At 51.9% G+C, this 27,873-nt stretch overlaps 1 protein-coding gene across 1 annotated transcript in view; it reads left to right on the top strand.

The window, feature by feature from the left end:
* The window catches only part of LOC122378677 (solute carrier family 22 member 8-like), a 45,333-nt gene extending 18,495 nt beyond the window's left edge, over positions 1-26,838 (top strand). Inside the window, exons 4-9 of the mRNA XM_043360062.1 lie at positions 1,536-1,662; positions 5,043-5,239; positions 24,251-24,466; positions 24,848-25,074; positions 25,406-25,602; positions 25,832-26,838. Of these exons, the coding sequence (XP_043215997.1) occupies positions 1,536-1,662; positions 5,043-5,239; positions 24,251-24,466; positions 24,848-25,074; positions 25,406-25,602; positions 25,832-26,569 (1,702 nt within the window). The 3' untranslated portion in view covers positions 26,570-26,838. The remainder of the gene's footprint in view (positions 1-1,535; positions 1,663-5,042; positions 5,240-24,250; positions 24,467-24,847; positions 25,075-25,405; positions 25,603-25,831) is intronic.
* The last annotated feature ends 1,035 nt before the right edge of the window (positions 26,839-27,873 follow it).

Genomic DNA, 27,873 nt, shown 5'->3' with positions numbered 1-27,873 from the left:
GGGTTACTGCTGATCGCCCCCCCCCCCTTCAAGAAGATCAAACAGTAAATCGACCGAATAAGGAAAAAAGCTAGAGGGAATGTGTCACCCTGAGGCCTGAACCATCAATGAGACTAGTTGCCAGTAGCAGTCATGCCTGCAGGCCGTGGTACCGAGATGAAAGTGGCCCGTTCACTCACATTTTTAGTAAACATCTGAGCAAAAAAGTATTTTTTACTTGGCATGCTAAAACACGAGCCGTTTAAAAAGTAATTGACCGAATAACATAAAAATCATACCATTTGCTGAAAATATATGCCGCATTGACTATTGGAAGTTGTAATGTTGTATCGTCATCACTTTCTGAGAAATATTGATTTTAAGTTGGAAACGTTTTTCTAGGCCACCCGGTATGTATAATGTACGAGTATATTGTATACCTATTCTATTACTGGCCCAGAAATGTTTATCATAACGAGAGCTGAACATTCTATTCGCCAATCAATATTATGCGCGTTTACTTCATAAAAATTCTGAGCTGTGGCAAGTGACTGTTAAACGTTATCCAAAGCCTGTTGCCTTCGTGCAACCAAATTCCGAATTGGGCATTGGACAAGATCGAAATTCCAAAGGTTGAATTTCCCGTTCCGATTGGCACCCCTAGTGCGGTCGCCGGTCCCTGTTCTTCCCTGGTTCTGGACTGTGTGCCGTTCCTGTCCGCCCCCGGTGTTTGTGTGCTGTCCTGTCCGCCCCCGGTGTTTGTGTGCCGTTCCTGTCCGCCCCGGTGTTTGTGTCCTGTTCCTGTCCGCCCCCGGTGTTTGTGTGCCATTCCTGTCCGCCCCCGGTGTTTGCGCGCTGTCCTGTCCGCCCCCGGTGTTTGTGTGCCGTTCCTGTCCAGTGTCCGCCCCCGGTGTTTTTGCGCTGTCCTGTCCGCCCCCGGTGTTTTTGCGCCGTTCTGTGTCGCCCGCGGTGTTTGTGTGCCGTTCCTGTCCAGTGTCCGCCCCCGGTGTTTTTGCGCTGTCCTGTCCGCCCCCGGTGTTTTTGCGCCGTTCTGTGTCGCCCGCGGTGTTTGTGTGCCGTTCCTGTCCGCCCCCGGTGTTTGTGCGCTGTCCTGTGTCGCCCCCGGTGTTTGTGTGCCGCTCCTGTCCGCCCCCGGTGTTTGTGTCCTGTTCCTGTCCGCCCCCGGTGTTTGTGCGCTGTCCTGTCCGCCCCCGGTGTTTGTGCGCTGTCCTGTCCGCCCCCGGTGTTTGTGCGCTGTCCTGTCCGCCCCCGGTGTTTGTGCGCTGTCCTGTCCGGCCCGGGTGTTTGTGTGCCGTTCTGTGTCGCAGTCGCCACCATCCAGCTGCGGCGGCTGAGCGGGCTCTGAGCGCACCCCTGCGGCGGCTGAGCGGGTTCTGAGCGCACCCCTGCGGCGGCTGAGCGGGCTCTGAGCGCACCCCTGCGGCGGCTGAGCGGGCTCTGAGCGCACCCCTGCGGCGGCTGAGCGGGCTCTGAGCGCACCGCTGCGGCGGCTGAGCGGGCTCTCAGCTCTGAGCGCACCCCTGCGGCGCCGCCAGGTTTGGTCGCCAGCCCGTCATGCTGCTCTGCCTCTACACCCAGCTCGTCATCGGAGTCGGCCTGTTCTTCGTCCGTAGGCTGGTCGTATTCATCGGCCTGCGAACACTGCAGGGCTTCTTTATTCAGGTAAGGCGCTCGTTTGATATGCAACATGACATTGACTATGTACAGCCCACCGCTAAAGTAATGTAGGGTTTTACTAATCTCAACGGTTGGCTTTAACTGGCGATTGTTTAATGCGGAGTGGTCGAAAAGAAGATGTCAATAGCTTAAGTTGCAGCTGCAAGGGTGACGATGCATATAAGCTACATTCAAAGTTTCATTGTGGTCTGGCTAATCGTTCCTAAGCTTCAGAAGCAGAACATACCCATGACTGAAACCCCACATTACTTCTGCTGTGGACTGTACCTATATTGGGACCTGAGGCCTCTTGCACCAAAATCCTCTTGCACCAATGCTTGGATTATTTTGCATCGTATACCCAGTCCAAGTCTCAAATGTAACAATTTGCATGCAAAATTTTGCAAGCACATGTAGGATTATGTATTGGGCTATTGCAAACAAATTTACCACCGTTAGATTAGCTTATTCTGAAACCGGTTTTTCGATTTTACCTAGCTAGGTAGTTTGGTGCAAGAGGTCTCTGATCTGATCTTCATCCATGAACTTACCTAGGCTTGATGTCAATTTTTAGCCTCGCCCGTACCTATTGGTGTTTTGCCAACCGCGAACGTATGGGGGGGGGGGTCCGTTGGAACCCCTTGCCGTTTGTCCCCTGATCGAGCTAGAGCCTCGCGGAAAAAAAAAACGAGCGTGTTGGCCGTGATGAGAGGAAGCCGATGATACCCGATTTTAAGGTCCTAGGTCATTGGTTGACCTTCCAGGTCAGGTCAATGACCCAAAAGTCGGGTAAGTCGGGACCTGTTAGAACGTCGTAAAGTGTGGCTGCTATGGTTTTTTTCCGGGGTGCTGATCACGAATATCATGCTAGTTTTGATCACAGATGATGTCTTCATGTATTTAGGTCAGATCGGGCCAGGTCAAGTCAAGTCAACCAGTGGGGGTCCTGCCGGGTATTCGTAGTACGTGTCAACCGCCTCTGACAGTTTCGTAACATGTTACATGTTACGAAGGCATCAAAACAACTTCGTAAATGTTCAAATGGTTATTAAATTCGAATTCAGCTCCAAACCTAGCCCAGGAACATTAAAGCTCGAAGAGTAAGCCGAAGTCTTCAAAGGTCAATGACCTGACCTGACCTTCAAGTGACCTTGACACCCACCCTAATGCATGGGAGCAGCATAATATCACATGGTTGAACGCTTAAAACCACGAAAAGACTGCAAACATGCGGCTAATGCGAGCCGACATACGCCGAATCGCGATTCCGGCCAAACATGGTCTTGGAAAAGAGGTCACAGGTCAAAGGTCATTTGGTTCAGGTTCATGAAAGTTTCAGAAATCTAGGTGTAAAATTTATTAACGAGAAGGTACTGAAGGTTTCGTCGCGATGGGCCGCTTTTACGCGGATTATTTGCGGAAAACCGAGGGGTCCGTTCGATCCCCCCCCCCCTCCATACGGGCGAGGGTTAAAGTGAACTGTGAGAAACACATTCGTGCCAATTCTGTGCCTTTCCATGTCATGCCACTGGTGACCATGGCACCCTTCAGATATTTTCGAAAATAAGTGTTTACAGGTTGTTTGTGACCCTGATTCCGAATATCGGGTCTTAACCGTCGCGGGTCCGGGAGAAGAGCGTTTTTCGCCCCCTCCCCTGGTGAATATTGGCGATAGCTCCCGAGCGGTTAGGGATAGGAAAAGGATACTTTCAGTACCTTTTCCCCCATCAATTTGACATCTTCTGAAGTAAAAAATTGTACTTATCACCCTTGATGACGTCACAGGATCGATTTTTCTAGATCCCAGCACGGCAAACTTCGGCGTCATAAACGTGAACTTCAAATACCTGACAAAAATACAGTTTTATAGGAAAATACAAATTATTAGCACGGTTGTGCAGCGTTTCCAAGGGAAAAGTGGAAAATATTTTTGGTGACCTGAGGTTCAAGGGTGTCAATTTGTGAAAATGGTTGGGGGTGCCCAGAGCTAAGGCAAAACTCACATGTGTTATTCCCTTAGATAAAACTGCATTGTGCTACAAAGGAATGGTTAAAAAAAAGCCAAATTTCACCTTTGGTGGTCTCTGGTGGCCTTGCCAATGACATGACCCACATATTGACCGAAGTAATTTCTTCCTGATTTTTTTTTTTACTTTCTTTTGAATGCCGTCTACCGCTTGTCACTACGTGCCCCAGGAGCCAAGTCAGCCGAGTGCTCTAATACCCCTAGTTTCCCCCGTCCTGTCCGGCGATTGCATTGGTAGCTTTTGGTCATACCTACTTTTCTTTATCAACCATCAAGCGAAGTCCATGGAGTGAAGTCGCATCAAACACAGCCAGGGTTGGTTCTCGCTGTTTGTGTTCCGGAGCGGCTGTGTTCCGCGGCGACTGCGGTCCGGAGCGGCTGTGCTCCGCGGCGACTGCGGTCCGGAGCGGCTGTGTTCCGCGGCGACTGCGGTCCGGAGCGGCTGTGTTCCGCGGCGATTGCGGTCCGGAGCGGCTGTGTTCCGCGGCGACTGCGATCCGGAGCGGCTGTGTTCCGCGGCGACTGCGGTCCGGAGCGGCTGTGTTCCGCGGCGACTGCGGTCCGGAGCGGCTGTGTTTCGCGGCGACTGCGGTCCGGAGCGGCTGTGTTCCGCGGCGACTGCGGTCCGGAGCAGCTGTGTTCCGCGGCGACTGCTGTCCGGAGCGGCTGTGTTCCGCGGCGACTGCGATCCGGAGCGGCTGTGTTCCGCGGCGACTGCGGTCCGGAGCGGCTGTGTTCCGCGGCGACTGCGGTCCGGAGCGGCTGTGGGCCCGCGGCGCGCTCAGCCCGTCGCTGCCGCCGCGGGGTCTGGGGGACAGCAGCTGCCTGATGCTGGCGTCTCTGCTGGCAGGGTCTGTAGGGCAGCAGCTGGCTGATGCTGGTGTCTCTGCTGGCAGGATCTGTAGGACAGCAGCTGTCTGATGCTGGCGTCTCTGCTGGCAGGGTCTGGAGGGCAGCAGCTGCCTGATGCTGGCGTCTCTGCTGGCAGGATCTGTAGGACAGCAGCTGGCTGATGCTGGTGTCTCTGCTGGCAGGATCTGTAGGACAGCAGCTGGCTGATGCTGGTGTCTCTGCTGGCAGGATCTGTAGGACAGCAGCTGGCTGATGCTGGCGTCTCTGCTGGCAGGGTCTGTCTGGAGGGCAGCAGCTGTCTGATGCTGGCGTCTCTGTTAGCAGGGCCTGTAGGGCAGCAGCTGTCTGATGCTGGCGTCTCTGCTGGCAGGGTCTGGAGGGCAGCAGCTGCCTGATGCTGGCGTCTCTGCTGGCAGGATCTGTAGGACAGCAGCTGGCTGATGCTGGTGTCTCTGCTGGCAGGATCTGGAGGGCAGCAGCTGGCTGATGCTGGTGTCTCTGCTGGCAGGGTCTGGAGGGCAGCAGCTGGCTGATGCTGGCGGAACTGGTGCCCGCCGACCAGCGGCCGGCGGCGGCGGCCGGCGCCCAGTTCTGCTGGGCGCTCGGCGGCCTGCTGCTGACTCTGTGCCAGCACTGCGTCGGCCACTGGCGCTACGTGCAGCTGGCCATCAGCATCCCCAGTCTGGTGACGCTGCTCTACATATGGTGAGCACTCAGGCCATGCCTCGCCAACGACCAGCGGGGCAGCGAGGCCACCTAGTTGGTGCGGGCGGAGTGCCGGCTTTTGACAATCGGATCAGATCTAGCCGTGTCAAATTTAGGTATCTCACTCAGATTGCGTGGTTCATCGAGACAGTTGGCAGGACTGATAGGTACTGTGCCTTACAACACCACGGCGATCAGGCTAGATTTGCTAGATCGGGCTAGAACCTTTTCCTTTGCAGTCACGTATTGTAGGCATAAGCGATCAGAAATGTTTATGCCAATTAACACATCTACTGTTTTGCCGGCCTCAACGAGAAAATCTAGCTTTACGAATTATTAGTTTGGTCATTGCAGCTACTGTAGCGAGGGGATTTAGAGAAAAGAAGAAAGGAGGAATAAAATAGCTGCATCTTCTTTGCGGTTCATCAAATACTGCGGTCCTCTGTTGTTCGGCTGGTTTAGCAGAAAAGAGAGAACAATTTGCTGCCGTAATGAACTCGATAGTAGAGCTGGTGATACACGGGAACTTGCGAGTCTTGGAAAAGATCCCGAGAAAGATCTAGATAGAGATCCAAGTAGTGATGGGATCCTGAGATAGATGAGATATCCAGATAGTGATCTAAAGATCCTGAGATGGCTATAGAGAGGGATCCAGATGGTGATGAGATCCACCTGATAGGGATGTGGGCATCCAGATAGAGATCTTGAGATGACGTCCACCTGGGAGAGATGTAGATAGGGATCCACCTTGCGTACAAATACATCTGATGGAAGATGTTTTTTTAATTTAGAGGCTTGATGATTCTGTTCATTGTATAGACCATGATGCACGAGATGCTTCTTCACTGCTCGGATTCGGGATAGAGGGATCCGATCAGCTGGGTTTGCGGCACAGTTGGGCAGGTGAAGGACAGGGCATTCGGAGTCCCGATGACCACTGCCAAACATATGGGTGGTAATTACATTGATAAATTGAATGTGATCATTCGTCCAGTCACCCATTCCTATATCACTGGCCTCCCCATTACGAAAATTTGCCCACTTAATTCGTATTAGCGTTGCTAGTTTAGCTGCCCTCGAGAATAATTAGCTTGACTGCCCAACCTGAGTTCTGCTTAACTCCTATCGGCCTTATCCTAAGATTTATCCTTCATCATTCTTACGCTCATCCACACAAAGCATTTGCTCTCCATTCACTCACCCCAATCGATTTAGCAGCCCCCGAAATTCCCTCCGATAGTGTTAGGTGTCTGGCTGACGACGATCTCCCCGGCGAGATAAATGTCTCTTTCCGAAATCCATATGCATGCTCCGCTAACCGGCGACAAAGATACTTATCGCAGGGCCGTCCAGAATAATTGCACAAATATCCACCCTACTACTTTATGGGATCCACACACGTCCGATAGACCTATGGTACACATATACGCGATTTACATCCGACTTATCTCTCTATCCGGGAGAGATTACCTATGCCCTCTTCCGGTCCGCGTGTAACACCTCCGTTCACGACCCAGGGACCACCGTTCATATCCTGGAACTCTCCTCAGGAACTCTCCTTAAACCCTGGGATTTACTTTCAAGGCCTTACGTGTCCTGGAGTACATCGTTACCTCCCCTGAGGCTGTCCAGTACCGATTAAGGTACAGTCACCAGCACTTGCTACTAATCACCTCGTTTTTGTTCAGTAGTTTGAAGACCGATCAATTCTCAGTCGCGCAAGATACGTCAAACGATCCGTTTGGTCCTCCGATTTTCGAATAACTAACTTGTTTTTGTATATTCGAAGCATTTTGGGATGGAGAGCCAAAAAACCTCTTTTCTGCCCTAAAGTGTGCCCCAAGAAGTCGTAGAACCTAGCCCCGCCTCTGATCCACAGACCACTAGTGCCATCTCTTGTCAGCCGAACAAGCCGCAGAAGTAAATAATGTCACGTGACCTTTGCACACGCTACAATTACTACGCAGCTGTAGTGGGGGAAGCGGGGCGGAGGCGTGGAGGGGGACGCGATCGGTCGGCTGGGGTCAGGTCGCCGACGTCAGAGGTCATCCGCCGGAGGGTGTTTGAGCGGTTGGGCCGTGTGGGCTGGGGCCTGCGGAGTGGAGAGCGCCTGGACCTGTCTGGAAACAAGCCCTACAGCGCTGTGACAGTCGAGAATATTGTGAGGACATAGAGAGAGGGAGAGGGAGAGGGAGAGAGAGGAGAGAGAGAAAGAGAGGAGAGAGAGGGAGAGAGAGAAAGAGAGAGGGAGAGGGAGACAAAGAGAGAGAGAGAGAGAGAGAGAGAGAGAGAGAGAGATAGAGGGAGAGAGGGAGAGAGCAAGAGAGAGCGAGAGCGAGAGAGCGAGAAAGAGAGAGAGAGGGCGAGAGAGAGCGAGAGAGAGCAAGAGAGAGCGAGAGAGAGCAAGAGAGAGCAAGAGAGAGGGCGAGAGAGAGCGCGAGAGAGAGAGCGAGAGCGAGAGCGAGAGCGAGAGAGCGAGAGAGAGAGAGCGAGAGAGAGAGAGAGAGAGAGAGAGAGAGAGAGAGAGAGAGAGAGAGCGAGAGTGAGAGCGAGAGAGAGAGAGCGAGAGAGAGAGAGAGCGAGAGAGAGAGAGCGAGAGAGAGAGAGGGAGGGAGAGAGAGAGAGAGGGAGAGAGAGAGAGAGAGAGAGAGAGAGAGAGAGAGAGAGAGAGAGAGAGAGAGAGAGAGAGAGAGAGAGAGAGAGAGAGACTGGAGGGAAGGGATAAGGACGGAAGGAGAGAAAAGAGAGACAGAATAGGAAAACCAGAGAGGGTAAAATGAGATAGAGGGCAATGGGTAAATCAGTGAGAGGGAGCGAGAGAGAGGAAATATTTAGTTGTGTCAGCTTGTTTCACATGTAAAACGTAAATTTGCTTTTCATCATTACAGCTTCGGATTTGAAATTAAATCTTAGCATCCTTATGATAAACCCACGTTGACGGGATGCAGTAGCGGCGGAACACCTTCAATTAGGGGGGGGGCACTGCCGACTTTTGGTCCTATTATTTCCATGCAACGCTCATAGGGCTAATGTTGAAATGCAAAAATCAAAAGGGGCACGGTGCCCCGGTGCCCTTCCCGTTCCGCCGCCTAAGACGGGATGGGGACGCTTTTATGGTCGTCGTTGGGAGCTCGGCACTAATGGGGTCTGGGGATGATGTTGAAGGTTTCGCAAATGTTTCATAAAAGAGATTCTATTTTTGCACAACCTATTTAACATTTTTTACGTTTGCTGTGAAAAGGTTAGGCCCAGTTCATTCAAAATCAGGTCCACGACTCCACAGCTTACAACAGGAGCTAGCTAGCATAACAAACCCGCGCCGTGTCGGTGGCATGAACTTTCCGTCGAGTGCTGGGGGGGGGGGGGGGCGTTTCACGCCCCTCCGTCTAACTCGGCTCCTGGGCCACGTAGCGACACGCGGTAAGCGGCAATCGAAAGAGCGTCAAAAATAAGGAGGAAAACACTCGGTCATTTTAAGGTCCGAGTAAAGGTCAGGTCACCAGGATTCATCAAAGGTCAAATTTTGTTGATTTCAACGATTTTGAACACCCGACGGCTAACTTGGGAACCAATAGAGCTACAGCGCCGCAGAAAAGCGCATTCGATAGCTTCTTTCGCCAACATGTCCTCAAATTTGACCTCAGATCAACGGTTTAGCCCCCAGAGGGCACCGCTCTGATTGACCTCAAATTTGACCTCGGATCAACGGTGTTTTCACCGCTCTAGCACGTCTCTGTCAAAAGTAAAAAACTGCTGAAGACCTTTTATGTCCTAAAATGACCTCAGGGGCACACACAGGGGTCACAGGTGCGATTTTCCGATTCAGTATGTCATGTTTACCTATGGACCGATGTTTGAGTGGGTGTAAAACGAAATTCGTCCAAAAGAGGCGCATTTCAATTTTCTCCCATTGACTTATACCTAATGGAGCAGTCGCAAAATTGACGTGACCTTAGGTCACAGATATACAAAATCCGAGGTATCCATTTTATACACACTATTACCCTAAGCAATCACCGAAAGTTTTAACCCTCGCCGGCCGAGGGGGGGGGGCGGGTGCCGCCCCCCCCCATAGGGTTTTTTCGCGATAGCTCCGAACACGCTGGCGATAGAGAGCTGAAACTTGGCATACCTGACCTTTGATCCAAGCCGCATCTTTTGACACCAACCGCATTTTTGGGTCAGGTCAGGTCACTGACCTATGACGTCATAAGTGAACCTCTGCACGGTCTTCAGATGTCGCAACTTCGCAACGCCCTCACTGCCAGAGGAGATGTCACAGGGAAATGAAACTTGCAGGATCTAGTATCCATTATGAGTCTCACAACTTGTATATCTCGGATTTTTCCTAAAGGTCATATGAGGTCAGGTCATTTTCGTGACCTCACCATTATAAGTCAATGGGGAAAAATTCAAACTGCTATTCTGGCGACGGGAACGATCTCCAACTATCTCAAGCACACAGAATCGTGATTTGATGCACTCCTTGCAAGGTCAGATGCGTCACTTTTGCAATGTTGACCTTCCGTGACGTCATTTATGACGTCATCAAGGTCATATTAGTTTTTCGTCAATAACTCCCGATCAAATTGAGCTAGCGAGTCGGGAAAGCCACCAATGGACTCAGGAAGACCTGCCGAATCGAATGATATGCGACATTTGACCTCTTTCGACCAACTTCGTGACCTGGGGGTGCTGACCTGACCTTGACCTGAGGTCAACACCCCAAGTTGACCTGACCCGGACAAAAAGTATATCATTCGACGCGCCTGATCAAGGCGAACACGATGCTGCCAAAATCGCGGCTCTGCGGCCGTTTTTTGCGAAGCTATTCACCAAAAACTGAACCGTACCCTGGGGCACTTGACCTGACCTCAGAGGTCACCGGTTGACCTAGGACCTTAAAATCGGGTACCAATCTCTGCGTCTCGTAACGGCGCACACGCTCGTTTTTTCCGCGACGCGCTAGCTCCACCAGGGGCGAAACGGCGAGGGGGGGGGTCGTACCCGCCCCCCCCCCCCCTCGGCCGGCGCGTATGTAGAAAACCAATAGGTCCGGCGAGGGTTAAAGTCCGCTCAGTCGGTGTAGCTACAGTGAGCTTTCGATTTTTTTCTGAGGTAAGGTCACTTGACGTTACGGTGACCTGACCGTCGCCGTTTTTTTAGATATTCGCGAAAAACCTGAGAGGGAAGGGTGTAAAACGCCACCCCCCCGCCCCCCCAGCATGGCGCGGGTGGTCGACATAGCGACTCGGACTGAACAAATGCCTTTAACGTTTAAACGGTTGAATGAGGTGAGAGGATTGAGGTAGGCTTGAATCGGATTTTCTTCTGCTTGTCGGTAGTTTAGGTTGAAGTTAATTTCGCGAGCTGACCATAATCATTTAACAGGGAAAATTCAGCTGCACATCGTTCGGGTCAAAGTAATATCAAACATTCTCAAATTTTGTAGTAAAGAGCCAGTAGTTTACGAATATATTCAAAAAACAAATAGAAAAAGAATAAGCGGACCGGTTTCGTCTATCAAAGACTTCTTCGGCGCTTTTTCAAAAAAAAAAGTATAAGAAAAAAACTAGCACAGTGACAATCGTTTGAAATAAAATTGGATTCAACTAAGAACTAAGAACTTCATTGTCCGAAAACCGCTGACAGTTGATAGCTCAATGACACTTAGAGCCGTGCATAAGGAGGCGTGAAAACACTCTCCTCATCTCGTTCTATTACGAGAGGACCATGTCATGGCGTGAGAAAGGTGTTCTCAAAATAAATGACACTATTATATGAGAATGAGTGAATGAATAATCCGCGCCCCTTGTGCTATTGGCGGACCCTACCACCTGATCGGGTGGTGCAGCCGTTTCGCCTTCCACCTGAGATCTCGGAAAGTTACCGACCGATTTTGAACATTCAAAGAGCGTTCGATAGCCCCACCAGGGAACTACCTTGCTACCAGGTTTTGTTGACCTAGGTGCAACCCATGACGTCACAAGTCAGGTCAAAGGTCGCATTTTTTCACCGATTTAGTCTAAGGAATGCGTTACAGTCAGTTAACACATCAAATAAAAGGCATGTAATCGAAAAACATCGATGGAGCGCTGGTTGTCTAATACATATGTTGCCTAAAGAAGTCATTGATGCCAGGTCAGTTCACAGAGGTCAGGTCACTAAGGGTTACAATATGAACCCAACTATGCTAGGGTCGTGTGATACATGTTTTATGGCCAATTTTACATTTATAATTCAATGGTGTGGGCTAGACGGCCATTGGGGCCATTTTAGATTGCATTCTGGTGAAGGTCAGGTCAAGGTCAGGTCAAAGGTCAAATTTGAAAGTTGATATGTTGCATAAAAGGGGTATCTATTCGATGCAGCTCATCACAGGAAATCCAATGGTGGTATTTGGCTTGCTCTGTGTGTTCTGTGACGGCTAAAAATTGAATTTGAAAATTTTACGTAATAAATTTCGAATAGTTTTTTTGGCCATAACTTTGCTAAAAATGGAGCTAACGAGTTTAGGTAAGTTTGGCATATCTAGAGCAGATAGTTCTATAACATATATTTCAGTTTTAATTTTGAAAGTTGTTGGTATTTTCGGGGTGTTTACTTCTATAGTTTTGATGGTCAAAATCAATTTTTGTTTGGAAATAAGAGTTAGCAGTTTGGTAACGCTGTTTATTTTACATCTTTTTCATTTTGAATATTTTTCGTTATCTTCAAAACTGTAAGCGTGACAGCTCTTCCCGCTAAACCTTTTATTGGGTCAAAAATGACAGAACATGACATCCCTCTGACGTCATTTGTGACTAACCTTTCATAAGAGCTCTGGAAAAATTTTGTCACAAGGTGTAAAAATGATGCCCGGAGGGGTCTTGAAAGTTTGGTGGCGACATTTGCTATACTTTAGGAGATATCGACTGAAAAGGAGAGAGGGGGTATTTCGCGCCGCCCTCCCCCCCCCTCAACGGGGCTTTCAGTTGCTGCTCTCACAGAACTATTGGTAATATTACAACGTAGTGGAATTGCAAGTGGCAATATAAGCTTCCTGCCAGCGCCGGACCAGAGTTTAAACATGCAGGCTGAATTTTAACAATTAACTTTTGAATTTTTAAACCGTTGAGCTTTTTAGAAGTTGCCTATGAACTGTTCAGCTCCTTTTGTGGTCCATCACAGCGGGCTTGTATGTCATTTGTCAACCAAAATCGAATTAAAAACTTTTTATTTGGTCTGGCTACCTCGCCAACTTCTTAACTGGATCGTTTAGTAACTTTTGATTGGGCACTGCCTACGTTGTCTGTCTAGCTTTTCGTGTCATAGACACTGTCTATGACACGAGAAGAGGCTGCTGACATCGTTTGTCGCGGTTGGATAATACCAATCCACGTCCCAGTGGCTGCTCGATCGCACTTTGCCTGGCCCACCTCTCCCACCAGGCTAGACCTTGCCCGGCACAGCCGTCGCCTCGGTGCCTTGGGCGGTGACCCGTTCAAAGGGGCTCACAATTCGTATGGTGCCGTGGCTCTCAAACCAATACAGAACAGTGAAACGCAAAGGCTCACTTTCCATATAAGGCGAACGGCTGATTCTGGCGCCGGGGCTTCATTCATGCTAAGGCGCCCAATCACAGCGCCGCATTTCAGTTAGTGTCGGGTGCAAAAGCTACTATGCTCCGCCCCTCCATCACGTGACCCTGCCCTCACGTGGCCTCAGTCACGTGGTGTTTCCACTTCTTGGCGCATGGCGGCGCTAGTCTCGCAGGGGCGGTGGTAGCTTGCTCCCCCGCCGTCCGGGGGTGATGGGTAGCAACTGCTGGTGACTGTACCTTTACAAAATAAGTATGAGGACTTATTCGGGACACTACGGCTTGCCTTATCCGCCCTTTGGGTGACTCACCCCTGACCCTCGGCTTCTTGCCTTTGGCATAACTTACTCTCCACTCCACTGTGCCAATCTCCCCCTTCCCCCTGCCGTAGAAACCTCTCACTGCCTCGTTACCCAGTATTACCTAAGCGGGAAATCTAACAGTAGCCGGTACCACTGGCGGAAAACGTGCATATGCCCTGCGTACGTGACGGTGTGTCCCTCTTATTATTCCGGTCTGGACGTGTGTTTAGAGAAGTGCATCTGTGTCTCATACGGTCATGCTAGTAAACGTTACGCCATAGGAGACGGGCAAACAAGCCGTCTGTGCCTCACAATGCCCTGTGCCAATATTGGTGGAGTAATTATTGGCGCTAACTCGCAAGAACGCGAATAACAGAAACGCATTATTGATCCAAACCTAATCGTAATCTCAAGTCCTAATTGCTGCTGCACGCGTGAACCTAATCATCAGTTCTCGTATACAATCCTAGCAGGCCTTGAACTTCTCTTGATTTAATCAGATGATATGGAACCAATTAGTACGCACCGATCAATCGTCTGGTTGTGATCCACCGTATCATATTAAATTACTTGATGCTCAAACGGAAATGACTCCTTGAAACTCGTTCGATAGCTTCTGATGGGCTACTAGTTACCTGTACAAATTATCTTTATAGAGTGCCAGAATATTGTCATAGGGGTCCCTAGCCCTTCCTAGAAAATCAAATTTTAATCATCCTATCAGCAGTAAACAATGCACATTAAACGAACTGCAGTCTAGTTATTACATAGCATGTCGTATTTATAATTATGCAGTAACTGTTAACGTTCTTATCCCGTGGCAACTTTCCACAACTAACCATGTTCCTATACCTACGATGACCTTCACCTACCGCACGCGCCCAATTACGGTTAGCCCACTGCCCTATACTGTGGCCGCTGCTCCACTCCCGACGCTGCTCTCATGTGCCATCTAGCGGCGCACGGTCCCGCGTCGCGAACGACGATTACCACGGCTGCCGGCCGGCGCCGCGTCGACAGTCGACAGTTGTCAAGGCCGCGCCGCGATGGGCGCGTCATCACTCGCGGTGCAGTACTGGTGTGTGCGGTCTATTCGGGCCAGGTAGATTCAACGAATGTGTCAGTGAGTGTGAATCTGGTAAAATATCGCTGCAATATCTCCCTGTTCGACATCTCACCAGCTTCATTCCACGTAAGTTTTTTTTTTTTCTAGCTCCGTATCCCCTTCGATCTTTCCAAAAGATATGATTTTTCTAGTATTTATTCTATAAAAGCACAACGATCGGTACCTATATTAGTCGCATATTAGTTCTAACCCCAAACAATTCTACATCTACCTATTACTCCACATTTCGCAACTACAATGACGCAAAGTACAAGGACCATCTAAAGTCGCAAAGTGTCAGACCGTCGACCTCAAACCACTACTCTCAACTCTGCACCTAAGTAACAGAAGAAATTCCGCCGTAAGCCCAAGCATTCATATCTGTTGAAAATCATAACTCATAGCCATATTCATAGATCGATTGCATGAATCAGTCGCCACCTTAAAATAGTACATTCCTTTTCAACCGTATTTACCTGTTCTATAATTGACTTCGACTTCGCAATTAATTCCTAAAGCAATATTACCAATGATTTCGCAATGCAACTTTTAGTGAGTACAGCATGAATCTACACCCTTAATTTCACAAACTTCCCAACCTCAAATCTTAATCGCACCTGACTACCGCCGATAATAAATCAACGAACCAGCTTGACCAAACACAAAGACATATTCATTATCCAATGCTGACATGCATCATGTCATCAATCTCAACGTTCGTGACAATGAGCTGCTTATTCAAATTTTAGCATCTCGCTCCCGGCCTAATCGTGAACTCCAACTGACAATAACGTACCTATTTACTGGCGGTTCTGACATGACCTTCCCAATTCAGATCCTAATATGCTACTAGGGTGTCTGGACCAATAAGTTCAAAGTAATTTAAGTTTTCCAATTCCAATTGAGAGTGCATTTTATGGCAACCGAAAATGTTTGGCAGTCGTCACGGCACGGCAGGCTGGGCAAGGGGGGGCAAGGATTGGGATTGAGCAGACTTTTCAGCAGCACTCACATTCTGGAGTTCCTCTGCGCTCGAACTGAAGAGACTTCTCGCGGGTGACCCCGGACTGACGGCGGCTCCCAGATGGCGTCTCCGGCTCCGGCTGCAGACTGTGACTCTCGGCTGCTCGACTGTGATTCCCTCTCTGGTTGGGTGGTGCACCCTTTTATAGTTGGGGGGGAGGGGTGACTGCCACGCCCTTGCGACGTCATCTTCCTCTGCCTTCTTCTGGTGGTTGGGGCCGTAAGATGGCGCCCTCTGTCCTGTTTAGTCACCTTGCTCCTCCGTGCCTGCAATTTTTGGCCGTCGAATCGTCTTCGTGTTGAGTGCTTTATCATTTTGGTAGTTGCTGACATAAACCAATCCCCGAAAGGTTGGTGATTTTCGAGTTTTAATTTTGATTCTTCAATTTCATTTTATTCAAACTTTTGTTTCCTTCCGTTTCGTCTGCCGGCAACGCCCCTTGTGACGTCACTCTTGCTCCGCCCACTGACGTCATCTTGGTTTGGAGGGTCCGTAGAACAGCGCCTTCTGTCCGCGGTGGGGACGTCCTGAACTACGTTTGTTTCGGACAACAGCGCTTTCTGTCCGCAGTGGAGACGTCCTGAACTACGTCTGCTTCGGAGGCTGTTTGCTAAGTCTAGCGGATTCCTTTGCAGTGAGACGCACTGTTGTGCTACCATGGCTACGTGAGACCCAATGTGCTACGTGCCTTAAGCCTGCGCGTGGTCTCACAGTGTGCCGACGTTTGCTTGTAGCTTCAGCTGCTTTGTAATGACTACCAATGACTCATCCTGATGTGACTGTCTTCAGAGGTGCTTGTCTTAATTGGAGTTTAATGGCGGCCCATTCTGTGCGGACAGTGAGAAATGATTGGGAAGGGTGGACCTGGGGACGGGTGGGAGGAGGGAGGGAATAATGACAAGGGAGGGAAGCGTGCGGCAGCGCTCTGCTCAGCTGCGCGTCACCGGGCCGGCCGTGCCGAAAAGATACTACGTTAGATGTTCAAGATGTAGCGTGCTACATCTTCAGTCCAAACAACCCTAGTTGCGTCCTCGCAACTCCTACAAAAAAGTCACATCCCTTACTCATCTAAATCTACACAATCATGTTAAGTTCCGCAACGCCTACAAAATGACATCGTATACCTAGTACAGTACACACACGCACCTGTTGTTCCTCGTCCCCACCTTAGTTTGTCGTTCACCAGATCCGGGTCACGTGCACCAACCACTTTGGTTAGCCCGATGTCTTCAATGGCCGTCCGGTAAGCGGCTTCTCAGGAGAGTGAAGACCTCTATAGCAGCCCAGGTGGGCGGCCTTCACGGCAGCCTGGTTGGCAGCCTGCCATGGCAGCCTGGGTGGGGCGGCCTCCCCGGCAGCCAGGGTGGGGAGCTTCCACAGCAGTTCGGGTGGCAGCCTTCATGGCAGCCCGGGTGGGAAGATTCCACAGCAGCCCGGACGGCGGGCTCCATGGCAACCCGGGTGGGCAGCTTGCACGGCGGCCCGTGTGGGCAGCCTACGTGGCATCCCAGGTGGATGACCTCCGTGGCAGTCCGGGTAGGCGACCTTCATGGCAGGCCCTGCCGCGACCTCCGTGGCCGCCCGGGTGGCAGGCTCCGTGGCAGCTCAGCTGGGCGACCTCCATGGCAGCCCAGGTAGGTGACCTTCGTGGCAGACCCGGTGATAGCCTCCGTGGTAGCTCAGGTAGGCGACTTCCGCGGCAGCTCAGGTGAGTGACCCCCGAGGCAGCACGCGATGGCAATGCATCCCCCGTGGCATCACAGGTGACCTCCGTGGCAGCTCAGGTATGCGACTTCCGCGGCAGCTCAAGTGGGTGGCCTCCATGGCAGCCCGGGTAGATGACCTTCGTGGCAGACCCGGTGACCACTCCGTGGTAGATCAGGTGAGTGACTTCCGCGGCAGATAAGGTGAGTGACCCCCCGAGGCGGCACGCGAGACCAATGCTTCCTCCGTGGCAGCTCAGGTAGGCGACTTCCACGGCCGATCAGGTGAGTGACCCCCGAGGCAGCACGCGGGACCAATGCTTCCTCCGTGGCAGCTCAGGTAGGCGACTTCCGCGGCCGCTCAGGTGAGTGACCTCCGAGGCAGCCCGCGAGGGCAATGCATCCTCCGTGGCAGCACAGGTGACCTCCGTGGCAGCCCAGGTAGCGACCTTTCGGCGGACCAGGTGACAGCCGTTGCAGCAGCTCAGGTGGGTGATCTCTGCAGCAGCCCATCTCAATGGATCGTTTGGCAGTTGGTCTTGCAGCATCCTGGCACCCTCTCCTCGTTCACCAACATGATAATCGCCTCGGCTGTGTTGTGAAGACGACCGTGTTTGTTTTTGATTCAGTACAACACGAGCATTCCGCCTGTTCTTCTTCCTCTTCTGCTTTTGATATTGCTGTCCTCTTATCATCAATACTCTAGAAAGTTCGAGCTCTCCTTTGCACTACAGCAGCTGACCTTGACTTGGACTTGTTGTACAGCAGAACGTAGAAGAATTGATATGCTGATGCGGGCAATTGTCAAGTTTCATTTTCGGCCTGACTTTTGTATTAGTCTGATCCTTCGTTCATGAGACAGCTTCATTTCCTTATCTTATCTTCAACAACTTCTTCTATATCCTTTTCAGTATTCGTAAGACCGCTTCCTCTCATTAGTTCCTTCACGTCAACCCCTGCAGCACGTTCATTTCCACTGCTGTCAGTATTTCGAACACCTGCCCAATTCTTCAACTTTCCTGTCATCAGCCACCATCATAAGCTTCATCATCTTCACACAGCTTTCTTTAGCTCATCCTCTTTCTTCACGTCGACCCCTGCAGCACGCTCATTTCCACTGCTGCCAGTATTTCGAACACCTGCTCTTTTCTTCAACTTCTTCCTCTTCTCCATACGGTTGACTTTCAATTCATCAACTTCGGGTTCGGCGGCTTGTGCCAGTCTACCAGCTTCACAATTTGAGAATTATCAAAGCCCCACGTTGGGCGCCATTTGTAGCGAGGGGATTTAGAGAAAAGAAGAAAGGAGGAATAAAATAGCTGCATCTTCTTTGCGGTTCATCAAATACTGCGGTCCTCTGTTGTTCGGCTGGTTTAGCAGAAAAGAGAGAACAATTTGCTGCCGTAATGAACTCGATAGTAGAGCTGGTGATACACGGGAACTTGCGAGTCTTGGAAAAGATCCCGAGAAAGATCTAGATAGAGATCCAAGTAGTGATGGGATCCTGAGATAGATGAGATATCCAGATAGTGATCTAAAGATCCTGAGATGGCTATAGAGAGGGATCCAGATGGTGATGAGATCCACCTGATAGGGATGTGGGCATCCAGATAGAGATCTTGAGATGACGTCCACCTGGGAGAGATGTAGATAGGGATCCACCTTGCGTACAAATACATCTGATGGAAGATGTTTTTTTAATTTAGAGGCTTGATGATTCTGTTCATTGTATAGACCATGATGCACGAGATGCTTCTTCACTGCTCGGATTCGGGATAGAGGGATCCGATCAGCTGGGTTTGCGGCACAGTTGGGCAGGTGAAGGACAGGGCATTCGGAGTCCCGATGACCACTGCCAAACATATGGGTGGTAATTACATTGATAAATTGAATGTGATCATTCGTCCAGTCACCCATTCCTATATCACTGGCCTCCCCATTACGAAAATTTGCCCACTTAATTCGTATTAGCGTTGCTAGTTTAGCTGCCCTCGAGAATAATTAGCTTGACTGCCCAACCTGAGTTCTGCTTAACTCCTATCGGCCTTATCCTAAGATTTATCCTTCATCATTCTTACGCTCATCCACACAAAGCATTTGCTCTCCATTCACTCACCCCAATCGATTTAGCAGCCCCCGAAATTCCCTCCGATAGTGTTAGGTGTCTGGCTGACGACGATCTCCCCGGCGAGATAAATGTCTCTTTCCGAAATCCATATGCATGCTCCGCTAACCGGCGACAAAGATACTTATCGCAGGGCCGTCCAGAATAATTGCACAAATATCCACCCTACTACTTTATGGGATCCACACACGTCCGATAGACCTATGGTACACATATACGCGATTTACATCCGACTTATCTCTCTATCCGGGAGAGATTACCTATGCCCTCTTCCGGTCCGCGTGTAACACCTCCGTTCACGACCCAGGGACCACCGTTCATATCCTGGAACTCTCCTCAGGAACTCTCCTTAAACCCTGGGATTTACTTTCAAGGCCTTACGTGTCCTGGAGTACATCGTTACCTCCCCTGAGGCTGTCCAGTACCGATTAAGGTACCTTTACAAAATAAGTATGAGGACTTATTCGGGACACTACGGCTTGCCTTATCCGCCCTTTGGGTGACTCACCCCTGACCCTCGGCTTCTTGCCTTTGGCATAACTTACTCTCCACTCCACTGTGCCAATCTCCCCCTTCCCCCTGCCGTAGAAACCTCTCACTGCCTCGTTACCCAGTATTACCTAAGCGGGAAATCTAACAGTAGCCGGTACCACTGGCGGAAAACGTGCATATGCCCTGCGTACGTGACGGTGTGTCCCTCTTATTATTCCGGTCTGGACGTGTGTTTAGAGAAGTGCATCTGTGTCTCATACGGTCATGCTAGTAAACGTTACGCCATAGGAGACGGGCAAACAAGCCGTCTGTGCCTCACAATGCCCTGTGCCAATATTGGTGGAGTAATTATTGGCGCTAACTCGCAAGAACGCGAATAACAGAAACGCATTATTGATCCAAACCTAATCGTAATCTCAAGTCCTAATTGCTGCTGCACGCGTGAACCTAATCATCAGTTCTCGTATACAATCCTAGCAGGCCTTGAACTTCTCTTGATTTAATCAGATGATATGGAACCAATTAGTACGCACCGATCAATCGTCTGGTTGTGATCCACCGTATCATATTAAATTACTTGATGCTCAAACGGAAATGACTCCTTGAAACTCGTTCGATAGCTTCTGATGGGCTACTAGTTACCTGTACAAATTATCTTTATAGAGTGCCAGAATATTGTCATAGGGGTCCCTAGCCCTTCCTAGAAAATCAAATTTTAATCATCCTATCAGCAGTAAACAATGCACATTAAACGAACTGCAGTCTAGTTATTACATAGCATGTCGTATTTATAATTATGCAGTAACTGTTAACGTTCTTATCCCGTGGCAACTTTCCACAACTAACCATGTTCCTATACCTACGATGACCTTCACCTACCGCACGCGCCCAATTACGGTTAGCCCACTGCCCTATACTGTGGCCGCTGCTCCACTCCCGACGCTGCTCTCATGTGCCATCTAGCGGCGCACGGTCCCGCGTCGCGAACGACGATTACCACGGCTGCCGGCCGGCGCCGCGTCGACAGTCGACAGTTGTCAAGGCCGCGCCGCGATGGGCGCGTCATCACTCGCGGTGCAGTACTGGTGTGTGCGGTCTATTCGGGCCGGGTAGATTCAACGAATGTGTCAGTGAGTGTGAATCTGGTAAAATATCGCTGCAATATCTCCCTGTTCGACATCTCACCAGCTTCATTCCACGTAAGTTTTTTTTTTCTAGCTCCGTATCCCCTTCGATCTTTCCAAAAGATATGATTTTTCTAGTATTTATTCTATAAAAGCACAACGATCGGTACCTATATTAGTCGCATATTAGTTCTAACCCCAAACAATTCTACATCTACCTATTACTCCACATTTCGCAACTACAATGACGCAAAGTACAAGGACCATCTAAAGTCGCAAAGTGTCAGACCGTCGACCTCAAACCACTACTCTCAACTCTGCACCTAAGTAACAGAAGAAATTCCGCCGTAAGCCCAAGCATTCATATCTGTTGAAAATCATAACTCATAGCCATATTCATAGATCGATTGCATGAATCAGTCGCCACCTTAAAATAGTACATTCCTTTTCAACCGTATTTACCTGTTCTATAATTGACTTCGACTTCGCAATTAATTCCTAAAGCAATATTACCAATGATTTCGCAATGCAACTTTTAGTGAGTACAGCATGAATCTACACCCTTAATTTCACAAACTTCCCAACCTCAAATCTTAATCGCACCTGACTACCGCCGATAATAAATCAACGAACCAGCTTGACCAAACACAAAGACATATTCATTATCCAATGCTGACATGCATCATGTCATCAATCTCAACGTTCGTGACAATGAGCTGCTTATTCAAATTTTAGCATCTCGCTCCCGGCCTAATCGTGAACTCCAACTGACAATAACGTACCTATTTACTGGCGGCTCTGACATGACCTTCCCAATTCAGATCCTAATATGCTACTAGGGTGTCTGGACCAATAAGTTCAAAGTAATTTAAGTTTTCCAATTCCAATTGAGAGTGCATTTTATGGCAACCGAAAATGTTTGGCAGTCGTCACGGCACGGCAGGCTGGGCAAGGGGGGGGGGGCAAGGATTGGGATTGAGCAGACTTTTCAGCAGCACTCACATTCTGGAGTTCCTCTGCGCTCGAACTGAAGAGACTTCTCGCGGGTGACCCCGGACTGACGGCGGCTCCCAGATGGCGTCTCCGGCTCCGGCTGCAGACTGTGACTCTCGGCTGCTCGACTGTGATTCCCTCTCTGGTTGGGTGGTGCACCCTTTTATAGTTGGGGGGGAGGGGTGACTGCCACGCCCTTGCGACGTCATCTTCCTCTGCCTTCTTCTGGTGGTTGGGGCCGTAAGATGGCGCCCTCTGTCCTGTTTAGTCACCTTGCTCCTCCGTGCCTGCAATTTTTGGCCGTCGAATCGTCTTCGTGTTGAGTGCTTTATCATTTTGGTAGTTGCTGACATAAACCAATCCCCGAAAGGTTGGTGATTTTCGAGTTTTAATTTTGATTCTTCAATTTCATTTTATTCAACTTTTTGTTTCCTTCCGTTTCGTCTGCCGGCAACGCCCCTTGTGACGTCACTCTTGCTCCGCCCACTGACGTCATCTTGGTTTGGAGGGTCCGTAGAACAGCGCCTTCTGTCCGCGGTGGGGACGTCCTGAACTACGTTTGTTTCGGACAACAGCGCTTTCTGTCCGCAGTGGAGACGTCCTGAACTACGTCTGCTTCGGAGGCTGTTTGCTAAGTCTAGCGGATTCCTTTGCAGTGAGACGCACTGTTGTGCTACCATGGCTACGTGAGACCCAATGTGCTACGTGCCTTAAGCCTGCGCGTGGTCTCACAGTGTGCCGACGTTTGCTTGTAGCTTCAGCTGCTTTGTAATGACTACCAATGACTCATCCTGATGTGACTGTCTTCAGAGGTGCTTGTCTTAATTGGAGTTTAATGGCGGCCCATTCTGTGCGGACAGTGAGAAATGATTGGGAAGGGTGGACCTGGGGACGGGTGGGAGGAGGGAGGGAATAATGACAAGGGAGGGAAGCGTGCGGCAGCGCTCTGCTCAGCTGCGCGTCACCGGGCCGGCCGTGCCGAAAAGATACTACGTTAGATGTTCAAGATATAGCGTGCTACACTACTTCATTATAATTAGTTATAGGCCAACATTAAAACAAGATCGGTTCTAGAATTCCGTCAGATCAAATCACACATTCAGTAAAAACAAAAATTGATTCTCGCGCACTTTAACCGCCACCCGTATTGGTGTTTTGCCAGCCGCGAACGCATTAGGGGGAGGGGCGTCCGTTGAAATCCCCCTTGCCGTTTGGTCCCTGATCGAACTTGAGCTTTGCAGAAAAAAACGAGCGTGCTGCCCGTGACGAGAGGAAGCCGATGATACTTAGTTTTAAGGAAGGGCCTAAGTCATTGGTTGATCTTCCAGGTCAGGTCAATGACCCAAAAGTTGGGAAAATCGGGACCTGTTAGAACGTCTTAACCCGCGCCCCACTGGGGGTACTGGATTTCCACGCCCTGCTGGGGGGGGGGGGTGTTTGAACAGCCCCCTTCTAACTCGGCTCCTGGGGCACGTAGCGATACGCGGAAGGCGGCGTTCGGAAGAGCATCAAAAACAATCGGTGCACACATAAGTATACACACAGACACACACAGACATACAAATGACGAAATCACTTTGGTCACTTTTTTGATCACGTCAAAGGTCAGGTCACCAGAGGTCATTGAAGGTAAAATTTTACCGATTTTCAGGTCGAATGTCGACAATTTCCAAGAAGCCAACGCATTATTCGGGAACCAATAGAGCTACAGTGCCGCGGAATAGTGCACTCCGACAGCTTTATTAACGCTCTTTCTGGATCTTATCTCAGATTTGACCTAACGTCAACGGTTCTGCCTGCAGGAGGCAAAAACTGCCAAAATAACCGATTTTCTCGGAAACAGTTTTTCTGCAATAACTTTTGACCCAAGCCCTGCATGTGGTTACTTTTACCGGCATCGTGTTTTTCTCGTCAAGACACATCGAATGAACAAAAACATGACCTTGAAAGGTCAAATTGAAAATTTGACCTCAGGTCAAGGTCATGACTTGACCGAAAATTGTATGTTGCATATCAGTCGATCCGTATTGTCGAGCTGAACACATCTAAGGCGTCTTCAACGCTCTAGCATGCCTCTATCAAAAGGTATTTGCAAAAAATGTTAGATACCATTCGTGACATGAGATGACCTCAGGGGCATACACAGGGGTCACGGACATCATTTTCATGTTCAGTGTGTCTAAGTTAGGGGAGAGTGGGGAAAGATGCCCAGGGTCTTGCAATGTCATATAGTATTCGAAAATGACGATCGGAAAGCAAAAACTTGGAGTTTCAACGGAAGCTGACATCATTTTTTTCCCAAAAAATATCACGCTTTCGTGCCTGAAATATGATAACTTTTTTGCTATTAAGCATTTTCCTGAAGAAGTGAAAGGGGGCATATTACCCAAGAGGGTGGGAAAGACGCCCCCTGGAGTTGGGGAAGATGCCCCCTGCAGGCAGTGTTACAGTGACGCCTGTCAGTGCTGCCGTTCACTGTGAGGCGCTCGGCGCCGTGCTGTGCTGCGCTGTGCTGAGCTGTACTGCGCTGTGCTGTGCTGCGCTGTGACGTCGCTGCGCTCCAGGCTGATCCCAGAGTCGGTGGCCTGGCTGGTGGAGCAGCGGCTGCGGCGGCGCGCCCGACACGTGGTCTGCCGGCTGGTCCGGTGCAACGGTCAGCCAGTCAGCACCGAGCTGCTCGCCCACCTGGATCAGGTGGCCGAGCGGCTGTGCGCGGCCGAGCACGGACCGGCCACGGACCGGCGCATCCGCCGCCGCGCCCCGGCGCTACTCGCCGTCTGGTACGTGAGACGCGGCCTGAACGGCCAGGCCGTCACTTATCACTTGATTCACCGATGGTGAATTTTATTTGTCAGACGGGGCCGGGTTCAGGCTGCTTTTTGAAAGGGTAGGCTCAATATTTCGTGTACAGTAGGTCTACAAAATAAGTCCTCTCCGTATGCGAGCATGTGGCTCCCGAGTAGCGCTCAGGCGCTAACTGCCCACTGCCGCATACGGCGGGGACTCAGTAGACCTGCTGTACTTAAAAGGGAGAACTTGAACGAGATGTGTCCAGCATTTACGGAGCCCGGTTCGGCTGCCGCCTTTACTGAGCTGCTCAGTTTGTGTTCGGTGACGACTGGCAGTGGCGGCTGACAGCGGCGGCCGCCGGCCGGCGGCAGGCTGTGTTTGGCAGTGAGCTCGGCCGGAGCGCGGGCGCGGCCGCTGCCGCTCGGCCCGGCCGGCCGGCTGGCGAGGAGCGCCGCTGAGGGCGCCGCGCACGCCGCCGGCGCGCTGCTGGCGCTGCTGCTGACCGGCCGGCTGCGGCGCCGCACCTGTCTGGCGGCTGCGCTGACCAGCTCCGCGGCGCTGCTGGCCGCCACCGCCACCGCCCACACTCTCCTCGACGGTGAGCGCGGCGCGGCCGCGGGCGCTGGCCGATACCGCTGCTGTGCTGCATGTTTTGTTGATTTTTATATGTCCACGTGCGCTGTGGGCTCCGTAAATTGATCGCGGCGGCTGTGCTGTAGCGGCTGTTGATTCCCAGCTGTGTCGTAGCCCGGGGGTGCTGTTTCACCCCCGGCTGTGCGGTAGGTGGTGTGTGATCCCCGGCTGTACCCCGATACTGCTGTTTGATCCCCGACTGTGCCCCGATACTGCTGTGTGATCCCCGACTGTTACTGCTGTATGATCCCCGACTGTGATGTAGCTGCTGTTTGATGCCCGACTGTGCCGTATAGGTGCCGCTGTGGACGTACCCGCGCTGGTGGCCTCGCTGCTCCTGCTGGGCCGGGCGGTGGACGTCTGCAGCCGCTGCTGCCTGCTGCTCAGCACAGTCGAGCTGGCGCCGGCGTCGCGGCGCGGCCTGCTGCTCGGCGGCGCCCTGCTGGCGGCTGGCAGCGGACCGCTGCTGGCGCCCCGCCTGCCGCCGCTCATGGTCAGTAGAGTCAGTCTGGCACCCTGGCTGTCCCGCTTGTCAATGGGTCCGGCTGTCCCCGCCTCTACCTTTCTGGTGATGATGGCTCTCCTAGTCGCGATTCTGCCACAACTGCCCATTCTTTTGTATAGCCAGGCCATGGGTGCCCACCGGAGCCGTGTCCCGGTCCGCGGGTGTGGCGATAGCCTCTGATTAAGGCTGCCTCTGACTTGGCGCGTGTGACCGGCAGGCGAGCCACCCGGCCTGGAGCCAGCCCCTGGTGCTGGCCGGTGTGTCGGTGGCGGGCGCTCTGCTCGCGCTGCTGCTGCCCGACGGCTCCCGGCAGCCGGCCACCAGCCCGCCACTGCACTCACAGGCCGGGCGCCACCACTCAGAGTCGTCGGGCGCCGACACCGCAGAGCGCTACCAGACGGGGGACGGACGGCGGCGCCGGCCCGGCGCGGCAGCCAGCTCGCTCTGCTCGTGCAGCTGCCGGAGCTCAGACGCCGGCGTCGCGTCCGTGCTGCTGACGGCCGACAACGTCACGCTGCGGCCCGTGTACGGCGGCGCCGGCAGCGCGTCCTGCTCGTGCGGCCAGCTGTGCCCGCAGTGCGCGCACAGCCTGCGGCGGCCGGGCGGCCCGCTCGGCGGCGCCCGGAGCCCTGCGGCCGCGGCCCGGTACGCTGCGCCGCCCTGCCGTGCGGGCCCGTCCCTCGGCGGCGGCGTCGAGCGCCGGGTGGTGGACGGCAGGATCGTGACGGTCCGCCGGCGCGCTGACGAGCCGGCCGTGTCGCGGCCCGGCGCGGCGCAGGCGCAGACGGTCGGCAGCCACGGCCTGTTCGGCTGGTCGACGCAGAGGCGGCAGCTGGAGAACTACGATCATAGAGAGGCCCGGCCCGGTGCTGCGGCTCACAGGGACGGTGACGGCGGCGCCCAGGGCCCGCCGCAGGGTCTGATGCGACTCGTCATCTCCCGAGTGGGCGCGTGAACACGCCTGCCAAGCACTGCGCCGATGCAGGCGGCCGGGCTGGGTGATCATCTGATGGCAGGGCCCGTGGAAGGGACCGGCACCCCCCACTCCCCAGACATCTCTGCTGCGTGGGAACACACAGTGAGCCTGCCGACATTGTCATAACCGAAATACATGTTTCGAGCGTCAAATGCCACCTCGAAAGATCCGTTCATCAGCAGACACTGAGACAGACGAGAGGCTGATGGATGTTTGGTAAAGACGGCGCTGTTTCTTGTCTTGTATTGGTCCGCCTCTGGCAGCAGTTCACACCGCGCTGTCCCCTACCGCCGGCCGGTCGTCGCGCGTGCGCCCTGACAGCGGTCGCCCGTCATAGGGGCGGAGCCGCCCACCGCAATATCCGACACGAGGGGCGGGGTAGAACCCAGCCCCACGTGGATAATGACGCCTGTGCTGCTCCCGTGATAGCCGACTGACAGAACGACCCGAACAGAGCGTACCCGCTAAGTCCACACGAGTCAGTCTTTAAGTAAGTCTTTGTCGGGAGAGGTGCGCGCTCCAGAGACCCAGGGTGAACTGCCCGCGGTCCAGGACTGCAAGTGTCATCTCCAGCCGAGAGCCCACCCATTACTGGTTTGAACCAGTATCGTTACTGCTTCGAACCAGTTTGGAGCAGCTCCCGCCCAGTGATATGCAGTATGTATCCACAGTCAGTTCGTTTCCGCCGTGCGTGTCATCTGAGTGGGCGGTGGGCACCGCCCCCTTTGAATATTTGTATAGTCTTAATTAATAGTACCACGTAACAATGCGTTGGATCCATCAAGCCTGACCGAGATAGAGCCTGCTATAATTTGAAAGTCTACGAACCAATTGACCTGGGGAATGGACGAGGATGTCAATTGCTTCGGTGCACCGGATTCTCGCATAAATACCGTTTCAGCGCCTTAAAAAACTCCCTACACTCCTCGGTGAATACATAAGGCACGTCCCAGTAAACATGCCGACGTCGGCCCGACGTCGGGGTGACGTCGGCAACTCGGCATCGACATGCCGACGTCGGCCCGACGTCGGTCCAACCTCGGCACGACGTCGGCTGGATGTCGGATATGCCCGCATGTTCCGACGTCCAGCCGAGGTCCAGCCGACGTCGGGCCGACTTCGGACCGAGATCAATTGCTGAGGTCCAGCCGACGTCGGGGCGACGTCGGACCGACATCGGCCGCTGTTTTGACCGTTAAAATAATATACAATACATGTTTCATGTTTCATAAAGAGCTCCATATCCTCAAGAAACTCAAATCTTCCTCCACGCCGCAACCCCC

The sequence above is a fragment of the Amphibalanus amphitrite genome, unplaced genomic scaffold (assembly GCF_019059575.1).
Source record: "Amphibalanus amphitrite isolate SeventyFive unplaced genomic scaffold, NRLGWU_Aamphi_draft 000000F_arrow, whole genome shotgun sequence".
In the NCBI taxonomy this organism is placed as follows: domain Eukaryota; kingdom Metazoa; phylum Arthropoda; class Thecostraca; order Balanomorpha; family Balanidae; genus Amphibalanus; species Amphibalanus amphitrite.
Note: the sequence above shows the minus strand (reverse complement) of the source record. Positions and strands in the feature narration are given on the sequence as shown.